This window comes from Elephantulus edwardii, unplaced genomic scaffold (genome assembly GCF_000299155.1).
Source record: "Elephantulus edwardii isolate Elephantulus edwardi_28Jun2011 unplaced genomic scaffold, EleEdw1.0 scaffold00055, whole genome shotgun sequence".
In the NCBI taxonomy this organism is placed as follows: domain Eukaryota; kingdom Metazoa; phylum Chordata; class Mammalia; order Macroscelidea; family Macroscelididae; genus Elephantulus; species Elephantulus edwardii.
In genome coordinates, this window is record NW_006399805.1 from 1,732,576 (window position 1) to 1,750,425 (window position 17,850).

Below are 17,850 nucleotides of genomic sequence, written 5' to 3' on the forward strand. Positions count from 1 at the left end.
TGGGGTCAAGGATTCTGAAGCTTTGTCTGACATACTTTGGGCATGTTGCAAGGAGGGACTGGTCCTTGGAGAGGGACATCATGTTTGGGAGAGTAGAGGGGTGGCGCAGGAGAGGAAGACCTTCAGTGAGATGGATCGATTCTGTGAGTGGAGTGGTGGGAATGAATGTGTTTGAGACAGCGAGGTTGGCACAGAATAGAACAGCATTTAGGGCTCTTGTTCATAGGGTCGCTATGAGTCGCAAGCGACTCGATGGCACATAACAACAACAACAATTTAAGGACAAAAGACTTTATCATGAGGGAACTATAGTAGCCTAGTGGTAAGAAACTGTACTGCAGTGCCAAAGGCATGTGTTTCTAATCCACCAGCTGCTGTGTGGGAGATGGATGAGCAGTCTCCTCCTGTGCAATCTACTGCCTCTGAAAACCTGCTGGAGGGTCAGCGATGGGTCATTTGTGAGTCAGTGTCACACTGTAACAACAGACTTTATCACACATTCTCATGTTCTTGTCATGTGCCATCACATCACTTGCAGCTAATACCCTGAGACAGCCTTACTGTCTCTGACACACTTACTCTCATTACCACAGTTACTGTGTCATTTAATCTCATCCAGGGTTGTCTTCTCCTGTGCTGTCCCTCCGTTCTTCCAGGCATCATGTCCTTCTTCAAGGACTTGTCCCTCCTGGCAACATGCCCAAAGTATGTGAGATTCTAGTTGATACTGAACTTTTAATATTAGTCTTTCTATCAAAAGGCAGTGAACTTTGGTGGAGTAGCCTGTAGAGAATTGTACCCAGAGACCACAGCTCTCTGGTAGTTCAACTCCACAGCCACTCCTCAGGAGAAAAATGGGCAATCTCCTGCTAAGTGACTCATAGCCTTGGAAATATGCTGGAGGCAGTGATGATGCAGTTCTGACTTGGGAACAATGAGATGGTCCAAAAAAGAGCAAATACAGTTATGATAAAGTTGATTTCGGTATAGAATTTTGACCTGTATTTCTGTAATGTTAACTACTTACTGTTTTAGCCACATATTTTGATCTTTGGTTTAAACTTAAAATCTGAGTAAGACATTGATCTTTTATTGTGTTTATTTACTATAGACTCAATTTCTTAACTTTTCTATTTTCTTTTTCTCACAGTGGCTTAAAGAATGATTATAACAAAGAAACATTTACCTTGAAGCATAAAATTGATGAGCAGATGTTCCCTTGTCGGTTCATTAAAATAGGTAAGGGGTTTAGCATTCTGGACTAGAACCATCTTTGTAGCAACAGTCAGCACACCACAGCTCATGGGCTGAATCCTACAGGTTGCCTGCTTTTTGTTTTATTTTGTGAAATATAAAAACATGCAAACTATTTTATTTCTTTCTCTATGTATGCTTCAGACCCATGAATTACATTTTCTCATGGTTTGCAGCAATTTTCTTTCTTTCCAAATTATCCCACCACCGTTGATGCATACAATGACAAATACAAAGAATTCAAATACAATGACAAATACAAAGAAATGGCAAATTCATTACAAAGAAAAGTATTATAATGGAATGTATAGAGAGCTGGAATTAGAGAATAAAAAGGAAAGAACTCGCTCTACATTTCTGAAGCTGAGAGAACTGGAAAAAAAATTTAAATGTCAGCTTGAAGTATTGAAAGGTGCTATGCACAGTATATTGAATACCCCAGAAAACATCAAAAGGAGATGGAGGGAATGCACAGAATCACTGTACCAAAAAGAACTAAGTGATGCTGAAAAATTTCATGAGGTTCAAAAAAAAAATTTCATGAGGTTCCATATGAACAACAGTGAGTGATAATGAAGGAGGAAGTGGAAGCGACATTGAAGGCATTGGCAAAAAATAAGGCCCCTCTAATCAGTGGGATACCAGTTGACCTCTTTCACTCAACAGATGCAGCCTTGGATGCGCTCACCAGTCTATGCCAGGAAATTTGGGGGACAGCTGTCTGGCCAATGGATTGGAAAAGCTCCATATTTATTCCTGTTCTTTAGAAAAGTGATCCAACAGAATGTGGAAACTATTGAACAGTATCTTTAATATCACATGCAAGCAAAATACTGCTAAAGCTCATTCAAAAATGGCTAGAAGAGTACATAGATAGGGAACTTCTAGAAATTCAAGCAGGACTTAGAAGAAGCATGGCAACAGGGATCTCATTGCTGATGTCAGATGAATCCTGGCTGAAAGTAAAGAATTCCAGAAGAGTATCTGTTTGTGCTTTATTGACTATGCAGAGGCATTTGACTGTATGGATCATAACAAGTTGTGGCTGACATTGAGAAGAATAGGATTCCCAGAGCACTTAATTGGGCCCACACAGAACCTATACTTGGACCAGGAGGCTGTTTTTGCAAACAAATAGTGGAGCAGTGCATGGTTTAAAATTAGGATGAGAGAGTGTCAGGGTTGTATTCTCTCTCCATACCTGTTTAATCTGTTTCTTGAGCAAATTATTTGATAGGCTGGACTCTATGAAGAGGAAAGTGACAGTAAGAACAGATGGACACTCATCAATAACTTGTGTTACGCAGATGATACAACCTGCTTGCTGAAAGTGAGAACTTGAAACACTTGTTACAGAAGATAAGGCATGAAGCCTTCAATATGATTGCATCACAGTGTCAAGAAAATAATTAGCACTGGACCAATAGGCAACATCATGGTGAATGGAAAAGAAATTAGAACTGTCAACAACTTCCATCTTATGAGGATCTACAATTAACATCCTTGGTAGCAGCAGCAGTCAGGAAATAAGGAGACACACTGCACTGGGAAAATCTGCAGTTAGGGACCTCTCCAAATTATTGAGGAGTAATCAGTCTATATGCAGAACAGATCATTCAGGATGCAGGGCTTTGTGAGGAATGTGACATCAGGATTGGAGGAAAAGTCATAACAATTTACTTTATGCAGATGACACAACCTTGGTTGCTGAACGTGAGGAGGACCTGAAGCGTTTGCTGCAGAAGGTCAAGGACTGTAATCTTCAATATGGATTGAAATTCAACATCAAGAAAACAAATATTCTCACCACTGGGCCATTTGGCAGCACCATGATTGATGGAGAAGAGATTGCGGTTGTTAACAATTAGAACTTGCTTAGCTCCACAATTAACACTCTTGGCACCAGGAGTCAGGAAATCAAAAGACTTATTTGCACTCTGAAAATCTGCTGTTAGGGACCTCTTCAGAGGACCGAAATGCAACAATATCAGTCTAGAGACTAAGATGCACCTAGTCCAGGCCATGGTCTTCACAATTACTTGCTGTGTATCAGAGAGCTGGACAGTAACTGAGGATGACAGAAGAACAATAGATGCCTTTGAATTGTGGGCCTGGAGAAGAATCTTTTTTTTTTTAAATTTATTAATTTTAATGAAAGTTTACAGACACTTAGAATTTCCAGTCATTCATTGTTGCACTTTTCTCCCTAAAGAGTCTTAAACATACCATGGACTGCCAACAAAACAATTAGGTCTGTCTTAGAGAGATGAAACCAAGTTTCTCCAGGCTAGGATTTTGAAGCTCCTTCTCTCATAACTTTGGGCACGTGTCCAGGAGGGACCAGTCCTTGGAGAAGGCCACCATGCTCGGAAAGGTGGACGGACAGTGCAGGAGAGAAAGACATAAGATAGATGGATATAGTAATTGGGGCAGTTGGAGTTGGTGTGTCATTTAGTGAGGCTGGCTCAGGACAAGCCAGGGTTCAGAGCTGCTGTCCATAGGGTCGCTATGGGTCACAAGTGACTCAACAGCACATGACAACAACAATAAAATCAGTTTGAGGACTAAGGTGCATCTTATTAAGGCTGTGGTCTTTCTAGTCACTTGCTATGCATCTGAGAGCTGGACAGTAAATAAGGATGACAGTAGAAGAATTATAACTTTGAACTGTGATATTGGAGAAGAGCCTTCAACTGCCAAAACATGGATGGCCAAAAGAACAAACATGTCTTGGAGAGGGTGCAGGCAGAATGCTCTTTGAAGGCAATAATGATGAGTCTTTGCCTTACATTTTTAGGAGGAGGCCTGTTCCTCTCCAAGGAACATGATGCTTCAAAAGGTTAGCGAAGGAGAGAAAAACCTTTGACCAGGTGGATTGACACAGTGACTGCTGCAGTGGGCCCTAGTGTGTGTCAGGAAGTGTGAATATCGCACAGAATAAGACAGGGTTCAGATCTCTTGTTCATAGAGTTGCTGTGAATAGTACTCAGTGACGCCTAACAATAACAACATTGATGCATTTTGTGTGTTCTCAGCATAAATTTATTTTATGTTTGAGTTCTGGCGGCCTGGTGAAACTATGCAGCAATCCTGAAGGCAACGTAGTTCAAATACATCAGCTGCTCTGAGGAGAAAGTTGGGCAATCTCCTTTTATGCAGTTAAGCTGCCTCTGCAAACTTGCTGGAGAATCAGCTATGAGTCAGTTCTCACTCATTGGTACACAACAATCAGCATAAATTTGGTTTTTTTACCGCCTGCCTCTGTAATCACAAGTTTATTTTTGTATGTTTGTTTAGGAAAGTAATCCCTTGCAATATTTGTCCTTTTGTAGCTGACTTTGCTCTATACAATGTCCCCTAGGGGCATCCATGTTACAGCATGTATCAGAAGAACCATGAACCTCTTTATAGCTGAGTTACAATTTGTTGTATGTTTGTACCATATTTTGCTCATTCATTAATCACTTGATGGGCAGTTAGGGTTATTTAGGTTTTGGCTGTTGTAAATAGAGCTACAGTCAACATCGAAGTATATGTCACTGCTCCCATCATTGCTTTCAGATCATTTGCGTATGTACCTAGCAATAGAATCGCTGGATCATATGATAGTTCTATGTGGCTATTATTATTTTATTAATAAAATTTTAACCATATTCTCTTATTTAAATACTGCCTATATCCATTTTAATAGAATGGAGAAGTTGTAACAGAGAGTACAAAGCTCACAGTGTTTTCTGTTTCATCCATTAGAAAATAGTTTGTTAAATTCTGATTAACAAAACTATTACTAAATGACTATTATTTCAGCATTTCCCAAATATCTTCTCATTTGGAAATTTCTCAGAAGACACTTTGTGGTGTAGTCTTGTGGCCTAGTGCAAAGGCGCTGCAGTGCCAAGCCAAAGGCATGTGATTTGGATCCACTCATGGCTCCACAGGAGAAAAGATGAGTAGTCTCCTCTCGTGCGATTCACTGCCTCTAAGACCTGCTGGAAGATGAGCTGTGGGCCAGGTCTGGCTCGATGGTACAACAAGAAGTAGTGATTTAGTTGTCTCACAGAATCTGAAAACTAGCATTTTAAAACTAAATACTGATGAATTCTTTAAGATAATGCATTTGAAACTTTTTGTTTTGTCTCAGTAGGATTGTAAATGTTTTACATTACAACCCCACGCCCCCCACGTAACCTATCTTTACATGTATTGTTTTTTATTTTTCGTTCTTTTTGTTTCATTTCAAACCCTTTATTTTATGATTCACTACATTTCTAACCAATGTTTGGAAAAAAAAAATAGTACCTTCAGGCATTTCTTAATTTAGCAAATTCTTTAGTTTAGGAAGTTATTTAAAATGACTCCTCAAAATTGCTATATTGGGAGGTATCTTGTTTAACTTTAGGATTTATTTAAAAGATAGGAATTGGGAAATTCAGTCTTTTCATTTCCATGTATAGACCATATTTTTAAAATATGTTAAAATAAAAAAAAATCCCAAAATGAAAGTTAATTGGTATCTTTAAGAATAATGATAAAAGCCAGTATCACATATGCCGACAGAGAAGAACAATTTCTCTGCTGGAACAAGCAAACAGTGTTCTTCATGAGTTGATCCATTTCTTTCATTGAGCTGATTACTGGGCAAAAGGACTATCTGAAGTGTTAGTGAAGCTTGTCTAGTTCATAAGGAAACATTTTTGCTCGAGGTTGGTTATCTTTTTGTGCTGGTAATTCTTCCCTCTGGCAGTGTAGTCTGTTTTGAGTTGGAGCTCTGCTCTTTTCAGTGACCAGCTGTTAGATGGGCAGTTGCCTCCTGTTTAAATCTACAGCCTTGGAAACCCACTGGCAGGCCACTGAGTTAGAACTGATTGGATGGCAATGAGTTTGAGTTTTGAGTTCCTAAAGAGCTTTATAAAACTAAAAATTCTATGATGTTATAGTTCAAATATATAAACAAAATATCTTTCATTTTCATATACTATATTTAGATTGCATGCTATCCACAATAATTTCTTCAGATCTTACTTCCTAAAGTAATTTATTTTCTTGAAAGATTTAGTCTTACTCTTGTGATAGTTCTTCTCTAGTAATATTCATTGGAAGAAATAAGAAAAACTTTTTTAGGCAATTTGCATAATTTCTTTGAAAATTTATGAGAAAATAACAGTAATCCTTTATGGAACAGTTGGACATTCAGTTGCCTGAAGATAGGAAATTAGACCTCTTTCTGAACCTTTCTATTTTCTATCAGTTTATTAGTTACAAGGTACCCTGATTACTTTTGCTTAGCATTGAGTTAATCTTATGATACGCAGAGAAAATGTTAAATGGCGCTTCCAATTAATTAAAAATAATATTTAATATTAAAGATTATTGATGCTTAGGTAACTTCATATGCTTTATTTTTCTCTTAGCAGATGTTAAATCAGGTGTGCAGTGCCTTTGTATTCCAGCTCTTTCTCAGCATTCTCTTGATAAGTGTTCTTTGAAAGGAAGATAGAAATTTGTTAACTACTATTGCTGTTTTTCTCCAATCCGAGCAAGTGAACACTGCAGGGTTTAAAATTAGAAAGGATGTGCTCAGCGTTGTATCCTTTCTTTATACCTATTCAGTTTGTATACTCAGCATACCATTCAAGAAGCTAGATTAGGTGAAGAATGTGGCATCAGGATTGAAGGAAGACTTCTCAGCAACCAGCAGTATGCAGATGACAAAACCTTGCTTGCTGAAGTGAAGAAGACTTAAAGCATTTACTCTATAAGAATAATATTGTTTATATCCTAACATCAAAAAACAAAAAACTTCATCTCTGGTCCAGTCGACACCATTATGATAGACGATGAAAAGATTGAAGTTGTCAATGATTTCATTTTTCTTGAGTCCACAGTCAATACCCTTGGTAGCAGCAGTCAGGAGATCTAAAGATGTGTTGCGTTGTGGAGATCTGCGGTCAAGGGCTTTCCTAAAGACTAAAGAACAAAGACAGGAGTTTAAAGACTGAGGTTTGCCTGATCTATACCATGGTCTTTTCACTTGCTTCCTGTACATCTGAAAGATGAACATTGACTTAGGAAGGCTAAAAGAGAATCAGTGTCTTTGAATTTTGTTATTGGTGAAGAATATTGACATGGACTGCCAAAAAGAATAACCTATCTTGAAGGAAGTACAACCAGAATTGCCTTAGATGCAAGGGTGGTAAAACTTTATCGCATTGACTTTGGGCATATTTTTAGGAGGAACTTGTCCTGGGAGAGAGACATCATACTGCGGCAAGTAGAGGGTTAGCAAAAGAGAATATGACTCAAAGCTGTGGACTGGCACAGTGACCACCACAACGAGTTTGAGTATGACAGCTTGTGAAGTTGGTGCAGTATTAAGACAAGGTTCAGATCAGTTGTTCATAGCATCACTGTGAGATTATTTGATTTGTTGGCACATTACAGGGGTATTTGGAGCACTAGTGGCCTAATGGTATGGAGTTGCACTGCCAGCTCAAAGGCAGGCAGTTCAAATCTCCCAGTCTCTCTGTGAAAGAAAGATGGGTATTCTCCTCCAGCTCCATTTATAGCCCCTGAAAACCCCATAGAGGATCTGTCATGAGTCGGTACTGACTTCATTGTACATAACAGCAACACCTCAGCAACAACAAATGCTGATTTGTGTTTATGTTTTTTCGTTTATCACCATAATTTTCCTGAAGTTATTATTCTAATAAAAGACTTGATTATGAGCTTTTGTAATGCCTAGCTCTTTTTGGTGATAATTCAGCATAGATACTGATATACTTAGTTAAAACACATTTTTAGAATTTTTAAAGAAAAAAATGTGTTTGAACACTCAAACTCTAAAATACAGAATTTTATATTCTGTAGTGCTGTATTTTAAAAATACTCCTTTGAAAAATAATTTTATCCTTAGCACGATTTATATTATCTAGGTAGCCTTCATTTGTACTGTTGTGGAAGAGAACAAAAGCATGGTTGTAATTCCCAAGTTCTTCATTGATATTAAAATACAATAACTTTTTAGTAGATGTAAGTTAATCTTGCTTATCCTACATTCAAATAAATTTGGTTATAAATGATTAGCAAAACAAACGCTAGTTTTTAAACTCTGTTAGAGAATAATCTGGTTTTGGTGAAAACTTACATCACAAATTTTCTTTACTTAATCTTTGGTTTTCTTCTTTTGCTTTTACTTTATATCAGAGGAGAATGATCATTGTATTTTACATCTAATACCTCAGATGCTTCTCACCAACTAGGATGTAGTACATAAACTCTATAAACTATCCTGAATACCAGTTAACTGGATTGCCCTGAGGCTTCAAACCTGCAAAACCTATTCTACAAGGTGTTTAGTTCTGCAAGGTCTTTAGTTGATGTCTAAAAAAAAATACCTGTAACAGTGCCTCCTATGTGATATATATATATATACACATAATACACACACACACGTGTGTGTGTGTGTGTGTGTGTGTGTGTGTGTGTGTGTGTGTGTGTGTATAAATTTAAAGGTACATATGTATAGCTATATGTATGTGGTAATATATTTTTAGATACCATTGCGTTGGTTTTGACCAATCACTACCACATGGACAACAAAAGTAAACACAGCTATCCTCACAACTGTTGCTGTGTTTAAGCTCGTTGTTTCAACCACTGTGACCATCTCATTGAGAGTCTTTCCTCTTTTTTGTTGGCTCTGTATTTTACCGTTCTTAATATTCTTCTCCAAGGACTGGTGCCTCCTGATAATATGACCAGGGTGTGTGAGACACACTCTGTCCATCCTGACTTTTAGGAAAAATTCTAGCTGTTCTTCTTTCAAGAGACTTGTTCTTCAGGCAGTTTGTGGTATATTCCGTATTCTTCACCAGTGCTATAATTTAGCTGTATCGTTTCTGTCTTATCTATTCATTGTTCAGCTTTCACATATATATGAAGTGATTGAAAAATACTTTAGCTCAGTTTACATGCACTTTGATCTTCAAAATGACAGTTTTATTTTTTTGTTGTTGTGTACTGTCAGGTCGGATCCGATTGGCACAGGAGCAAATTGCACCTCCTTCTTTAGCAGAGCATCTGGTGGATTCGAACTGTGCGCCTTCATTAATGTAGCGCATCTTCTTGCCACTAGGTCACCAGAGCTCCCTGACAGCTTTACTTTGAACATTTTAAAGAGGGCTTTTGAACCAGACTTTCCTAGTGCAGTACAATATTTTCTTATTTTGTCATTGAGGGTTTTTTGTTGTTTACACACACACACACACACACACACCATAGTCTTCCTACTTAATTTTTTCCCCATTCATTGTTGCAAATTTTCCTTTCTGCCCACCCATCACCCTTCCCCTTCAGTTCACTTTTCTTTTTGAAAAGAAAAAAAAAATTCTTTCATTGTTATACAGTCTGCTCCCCCGCAGTCTGCAGTCCACTTTACCATGTATTTCTTTTTTCTGTAATCTTGTCATGAAAATAATACCTAATCATATATTCCTTTTAAACAGTTCTCTCCGTCATCTGTTTCAATGCAGTGTATATTATTTATCCCCTCTTTTCTTAGGTTCCTCTGAACCCCGATGTCAGTCCTGTTTTACAACAGTGGTACTGTGCAATATTTGTCTTTTTGTGGCTGAGATATTTCACTCAGCATGTCTCTAGGGTCACCCATTTTTGTATAATATTTTATGAAGTTTTTGTTTTTCAGTGCAGCATAATATTCCATTGTGTAAATATACCACAGCTTCTCTACCCATATATTTGCTTAGGTGGCAGTTCTGGTTTCTTTTTTTTTTATTATTATTATTTTTGTGTGAGTGTACCATCAAATCAGATCTGACTGGTACAGGAGGAGACTGTCCCTCCTTCCCCGGCAGAGCATCTGGTGGATTCGAACCGTGCGCCTCTGGGATTGTAGTTGCAGCTCCTTGCCACTAGGCCACCAGAGCTCCCAGTTCTGGTTTATTTAGGATATATTCCCAGTAGTGGAATTAGTGGGTCAAACAGTATTTCTATTTGCAAATTTTTGAGAAAGTATCATACTGCCTTCCATAGTGGTTGCACCATTTTATATTCCCACCAACAGTGAATAAGGGTTCCAATTTCTCCACAGCCTCACCAGCATTTGCTGTTTGCTGCTCTGTTGAATTTTGATATTTTTACTGGGGTGAAATTATATCTCATAGTTGTTTTGATATGCATCTCTCTTAGAGCTCTAAGGATTTTGAACACTTCTTCATGTGTTTGTTCACCATCTGAATGTCTTTGGTGAAGTGTCTGTTCATATCCTATGCCCATTTTGCAATTGGATTGTTTACTTTTATGTTGTTGTGGCACTTGAGTATTCTATAAATTCTAGATACCATTGAGGCATTATATGTATCACTTCCCTAGAAAAAGAACCCTAGGATTTTTTTCCCTCCTGTGTATTTTTATTTTGTTTCCTCATGGTCCTTCATGCCAGCTAAGGTTGTCAGTACATTGAAACCAAACTGATGGGACAGGAGCACATTACTCTGTAGCTTTTCTAGATCTTTGAGTTGCACATCAAACCTGGGGCTGATCATACTACACACTTGTTTAACCTCCCTGTGAGATTGACAACAGTTTTCCCCATTCTGTGATCATCAGTGATTTAAAACTCACCAGTGTAGCTGTGCTGCATCATCCCAGTTAGGAACCAAACCGTGACTTTGGACCATGGTCTGATAAGAACCTGGTGCTTGCTTCTCTTTTCAGCATTGTTGATGCTCTTGACAGTGTCAGTCGGGCATTCATGTGCACCATGGTGGCAGCACGGAAAGATGGTGAAAAGAGAATATATGATGGAACTGCTGCTTCCAGAGGCTTTGGTTCTTTTTGTCTAAGGACAGTGAAATCCTTGCCAACTTCAGTCTTTTCTTTTTATCCTGATGTTGTCAGTTGGTCCAGTTTTTAGTATTTTTGTTTTCATTTAGTTGAAGGGTAATCTCTATGGAAGGCTTTAGACTTTGATCTTCAGTAAACACTTAATGTCTTCCTCAGTATTAGCAAGCAAGTTTATGTCATTGACATTTTTCAATCTTCCCTCAAATTTGATCCTGTCTTTTTTTTTTTTTTCATATGTTGGTGGTGTTGTATACCTTTGAGTTGGAAGAGACCCAGTAGATTTTCAGAGGCAGTAAGTTGCACAGGAAAAGATTGCCCATCTTTCTTTTGTAGAACTGCTGTTAGAGTTAAACTTGTGTACCTTTGTGTTAGCAGAGCAGTTCCTGACTGGGAAGCCAGTAAAGCTCCTTTATCATATAGTTTTTAATGTTTTGAAATTCCCATTCTTCACAGTATTAATTATAATTTATTATGATCAGCATGGACATCCAAAAGAATGAAGAGATACGTCTTGGAGAGAGTGTAGCCAGAGTGCTCTTTGAAGATAGGAGTGATGCGTCTTCGCCTCACTTACTTTAGGCATGTTGCTAGAAGGGGCTATTCTTTGGATAGAGACATGAGTCTGGGAAGGATGGAGTGTTGGTGAAGGAGAAGACCCTCAGCCAGGTGGGTTGACATGGTGACTACTGCAGTGGACTTTTGTGTGTCAGGAAGTATGAGGATGGTGCAGGATAGAACAGGTTTAGATCTTTTGTTCATAGGGTGGCTATGAGTCGTACTAAACTCAACAGCACCTAACAACAACAACAACATGATCAGCATATTTCAGTGACATTACATAGCTATTAAAACACAGACATCTTTCTGATATTCTTTGCTTTCGACTAAGATCCATCTCACTTCAGCGGTGATGCTTCTTTTCCATATCCTTATCTAAATCTGTCTTGAATTACTGGCAGTGTTTTTGGGGTTTTTTCCAAATAATCTTGCGGTTGCTTTTAATTACCGTCAGCAAAGTTTTATTTAAGTGTAATATTAATGATAATATTGTTGTTGATTGCAGTCGAGTCGAACATGACTCAGCTACCCTAGGAACAAAGACCTGAAGCCTTCTATAACTATTGTCATTTCTCAAAGTTCCTAGTTTCCAGAGGCATGTTGTTTAGGAAGTGGATGCCACTCCTGCTTCCAATAATATTCAGTACTTTTCTACATTCCTTTGAATCTTCTTTCTCTGAAAAAGATTCAGATCTGGATCTTTTCCAATCATTTTGGTAAGTTGCTATTTTCAGATTTCTTGAGATGAAGAAGCACCTCCCAAACTATATCCTTTTGCTGGACTACTCCAGTTGGTATTTCTTTATTTCCTGGAGTCCTGTTTTTCACTAATGACTTTGGAGTAGTTTAGACTGTTTCCTTCTGCACTATTAATTCTTGGATGATATGCTGCTGAAATGATTCAACATTGAATCACAGAAGTGTCTTTCTGGTCCAGTGACTGTACTAGAAGATAAATCTTTGGATTTGTCTTGCATTGTGTGATGTTTTGTCCATAGAATTGTTCAATATTACATCACGAGACTTGAATTACTTTCTTCAATTTGTTCAGATTCAGAAATAGTATAGTAAGAAACTCTTCTGATATCCTGACTTGAAGGTCTTGGAATATTTCATCATAAATACTTTGTCTCCTTGATCTGCCCTTTGAAATCTCCTGGTCAGCTCGTTTACTTCGTGTATTCCTTTCCTTTTAGCTACTTTGTGTTTAAGAGCACATTTCAGGTCCTCTTCTCACATTCATTTTAGGTGTTTTATAACTTAGTTATATCTTTTTAGTACTGTTTTACTATCTGTAAAAGGAGCAGTTACAACTTGGGAGGTGGACAATTCTAAATTCTACCTGCTTTACTGAGAAGAACTATCCCCATCAGTAACATCCGTAGTATAGAAACATAGCTGCGTGGTCACATGTGCCATCCCGTTGATCTCAGTATTCATTGTAAATTGACTCACAGACTTTACTCACAGTTACAGGATTTCTTAGGGAAATCGGTGGGAGGGAATGGGGAGTGAGATAAAGAGTATCACGTAGTGAAAGTCCAGATTTAGTCCAGCAGTCCCAAGACAGATTAACAAGGCACAACTCCTCAGTAATTCACACAGCTTCTCAGTCAGTAAGTGAAAGTCTAGATTCAATTCAGTAGACAAAAAACACTGGTTCACTCAGTGGTCTACCAAACTTTATCTCAGAGAAGTCACAAGTCAGTTTTTCATTCAGTCATACGCAAAAAAATCCTTTAACTGTGGCTCCATCTCCAAGGTTCTTCTGGTTACATCTTACTACATTTACTTTACAGCAGTGTCACAGTCTCTTCACCCTCCCTCTACCACTGTCTCTCACAGTGTGGAAAGTGCCTTCTTATAGTGACCCCTCCCCCCCAGCTGTTGATAATTTGCAAGACCATGTGTCTGCAGTTAAGGCAGCTGGAGACCATGCCTCTGACAGGGGCTAAGGCAGTGGATGTTTGTTGTTGTTGTTACGTGCCATTGAGTCACCTGTGACTCATAGTGACTCTATGCACAGCAGCCCTAAACTCTGCTCTATCCTGCACCAATCTCACACACCTACCTCAATTACGTTAATCACTGAATCAATCCACCTCATTGAGGGTCTTCCTCTCCTGCACTGTCCCTCCACCCTTCCAAGCATGACATCCTTCTCCAGGGATTGGTCCCATCTTGTAACATGTCCAAAGTATATCAGACGAAGCTTCATTGCCTCTAAAGAGTAGCCTGGTTTAACCCTCTCCAGGATGAACCTGTTTGTTTTCTTAGCAGTCCATGTTACATTCAATACTCTTCTCCAACACCACAGTTCAGAGACATCAGTTCTCCTTCTATCATCCCTGAAAAATGAAATGTAACACTTGAAGGTTGATACCATAGGCACCAGGGACATTTTAAATCAATCATATGATCTACAGAAGAAATGTTAAATTGAAAAGGACTAGAATTAAATTTGTTCTCAAAAGAGCATTTTAAAGAACCTGTAGAGGCATAGTCTATAGTGTGTTCTATTGCTAAATGAACATTTCTAGATCTATACTAGAGTACAACGCAGTCAGTACTAGGGCAGTACTCAAATGCCTACAAAGAAAACTAGTGAATGAGGCACTAACCATTATGGCTCACAATTAAGAAATGGAGTATTTTTACTGTCTGAAATTAATCATCTAATCAAGATACAGTAATGATTACTGATAATTGGAAGGTAAAAAGGTAGAAATAAGGAAAAAGGAATAATAGTTGAAAAATATGGGCCTGGTGAAATATAGCTGGAGATCCTATGACAGAAATTGCTGGGACTAATGACTTAGTCATTGCAAATACTTTCTTCCAACAGTATAAACTGTGACTACATACATGGAAAACACAAGTGTCAAACAGACTTCATTTTTGGAAAGAAACAGTAGAGAAGATCAACACAGGTAACAAGGCAGAGAATGTTGTAAAACAATGAATTGCTTACCAGAAAGTTCAAAATGAAAAATAAGAGAATGAAGACTATTCTATGAAAGTTAAATTATGATCGAAATTTAGAAACCACCTCAAGAATACATTTAAAGTAATTAACAGCAATGATCAAAATGGCAAGTGTGGGATAACATCAAGGCCATCTTGCATAAATACAGTCTAGTATCAGAAACCTTGAAGAAAACTCTAGAGACTAAGGTGAACCTGATACAGGCCATGGTCTTTGCAGTCACTTGCTACGTGTCAGAGAGCTGGATAATGACTAGGGAGGATAGAAGGAGAATTGGTACCTTTGAGCTATGGTGCTGGAGAAGAATATATTGAATATACCATGGACTGCTAGGAGAATAAAAAAATTCGTCTTCAAGAGGGTGAGACCAGGCTGCTCCTTGGAGGCAAGGATTCTGAAGCTTTGTCCGACATACTTTAGACATGTTGAAAGGCAGGACCAGTCCTTGGAGAGGTTGTCATGCTTTGGAGGGTGGAGGGACAATGAGATCCTCGATGAGATGGATGGATTAGGGTAATGGAGTAGGAGTGTCAGAGACAGTAAGATTGGCACGGGATAGAAAAGAGTTTTTAATCTAAGTCTGTTGTACAAAGGTAACTGTGACTCGCAGGTGACTCAACAGCACATAACTGTTTATCAAGCACCTGTCTATTGAGTGACACGAATCCCAACATTTTAAAAGTCGTTTTTGGCCCGATGGAGCCTGTTTGCATCAACTAACTGACCAGAGTCCATGAATTCTCTGCTCCAAGCCCTCCCGGACAGCCCTGATTCCAGCTTTTTTGTCCTCTGAAAACACTAAAAAGAATGTTCCTGCATCAGGTTTTGCTTGAGCCAGTCACCTGCCATGCTTGGAATCAGGATCGCACTCAGATTGTCCTTAGCCCCAATAATCATGAAATCCACATCTACCAGAAGAATGGGAGCCAGTGGGTGAAAACTCATGAACTCAAGGAACACATTGGGCACATCACAGGCATTGACTGGGCACCCAAGAGTGGCCACATTGTCACTTGTGGAGCAGATCACAGTGCTTATGTCTGGAGTCAGAAGAATGGCGTCTGGAAGCCCACCCTGGTGATCCTGCAGATAACTAGGCAGCCACGTTTGTTTAGTGGTCACCGCTGAAAACAGCATCACTCAGGTGTCTATTTACGAGGGGGACAAACAAGACTGTTGAAAATTCAGCTCTCCTGGCATCGATGGAGCCATGACATTTTGGGATTTCAAGACCTTGGAGTCTTCATCCAGGGCCTCCGAATAATGAGAGACTGAGCCAGCATGACCAGCTGCAGCTGCCTGCCTCCCTCCCCACTGGCAAGAAATACTAAAAACAGACCGTGCCAATGCTCCTGTGTGCGCCTTTGTGATGTGTGAGAATAGAAGTGTGAAAGTATTGACATTTTAAAAGCAGCAATGATTTCCCCCCCTGGCCTGTTTCATTCCATTTTTTAACCAAAGCTTCTCTTTAGACAATTGATATTGGAAAATTACCATACTGGCCTAAAGAGGGGGACAGGTATATAAATTGTCTGCTAGAAAATGGAATAAAAATGATGCTAGATGTGAAAAAAGTTATTTGTATGCTTTGTTAATCTTCACTCAAATAACAGTATTTAAAACAGCTTAAAGATATATAATCTTTTCACGTTCTCACAGCATTTTGTGAGATAGGTATTATTTTTTCTTTTAATAATTTTATTGTTTTGTATACAATAATTGTGGGAGAAGGGTAGGTAGTCTGTTCCCGTTCAATGAACTGCCTCTCAAAACCAACTGAAGGGTCAGCTGTGAGTTGGCCCTGACTCCATGGTGCACAACAGCAATACAATAATTAATATCCATTGTCTTTCACTCTGCACATGGCATTTTATACAATCTTTCATTTACGTTGTATTTTGTACAATTAGTCATATGTTGTTGTTGTTGTTATGTGCTGTCGAGTTGTTTGCGACTCATAGCGACCCTATGTACAACAGCCCTAAACCCTGCTCTATCCTGTGCCAATCTCATTGCCTCTGACACACCCATCCCGACTACCCCAGTCACTGAATCAATCCACCTCATAGAGGGTCTTCCCCTCCTGCGCTGTCCCTCCACTCTGCCCAGCATGATGTCCCTCTCTAAAGACCTGTCTTTCCTTACAATATGTCCAAAGTATGTCAGGCGAAGCCCCAGAATCCTTGCCTCCAAGGAGCAGCCTGATTTAACCCTCTCTAGGATGAATCTATTTGTTTTCTTGGCAGTCCATGGTACATTCACTACTCTTCTCCAGCACCACAGCTCAAAGGCGTCAATTCTCCTTCTATCCTCCCTAGTCATTGTCCAAGTTTCTGATGCATAACAAGTGATTGCAAAAACCATGGCCTGTATCAGGCGCACCTTAGTCTCTAGAAAGACACTTGAGTACTTTAGAGAGGTCCCTAACCGCAGACTTTCCCATCGCAATATGTTTTTTGATTTCCTGGCTACTGGTGCCAAGATACATTGTATTTTATATAATAACTATTTTTCCTGTGCCTATTGCTATTTAATTTTTTTTTCAAGTCGCTGTTGAATCTCACCTGATCCTTCATTCCTTTTTCTGTCTGCCTACCCTGCAATCCTAGTGACTTCGACCTTTCCCCTTTTTACACTCCCCTTCCCTTTCCTTTTTGAACATATACACATCTTAATCAGTTATCCATCTATTTTTACAATAATGGTTGTATGCAGTATTTGTCATTATGGAACTGAGTTAGTTTACTCAGTGTAAAGATCCCTATAGTCTCATGTCATATAATATTTTACAAAATCATTCCTTATAATATTCCTCTGTGTGAATGTACTACATTTTTTCAGTCTGTTGATGGGCATTTGGACTGTTTCTATTTTCTTGCTATTGTGAATAACACTGAGATGAACATAGGTGTACCTGCTATTGTGAATAACACTGAGATGAACATAGGTGTACCTGTCTCCATTTGTGTCTCAGTTCTCATTTTCTTGAGGTATATTTGTAGTAGTTGAATAGCAGAATCATACGGGATTTCGGTATTCACGTTTTTTTGGGGGGTGGGGGCGGCAGTATTTTTTAAAGGGTAGTATGCTTTATGGATTGAGGCTCAATGTCAAGAAGACAAAGATTCTCACCACTGGACCAATTGGCAGCATCAGGATGGATGGTGAAGAGATTGAGATTGTAC

The 17,850-nt window shown here is 38.9% G+C and overlaps 1 protein-coding gene across 1 annotated transcript in view; it reads left to right on the top strand.

Moving 5' to 3' along the window:
• Positions 1-17,850, top strand: part of MKLN1 (muskelin 1, intracellular mediator containing kelch motifs) — a 163,167-nt gene that overhangs the window by 42,265 nt on the left and 103,052 nt on the right. The window contains exon 4 of the mRNA XM_006887133.1: positions 1,151-1,239. Coding sequence (XP_006887195.1) covers positions 1,151-1,239 — 89 coding nt within the window. The remainder of the gene's footprint in view (positions 1-1,150; positions 1,240-17,850) is intronic.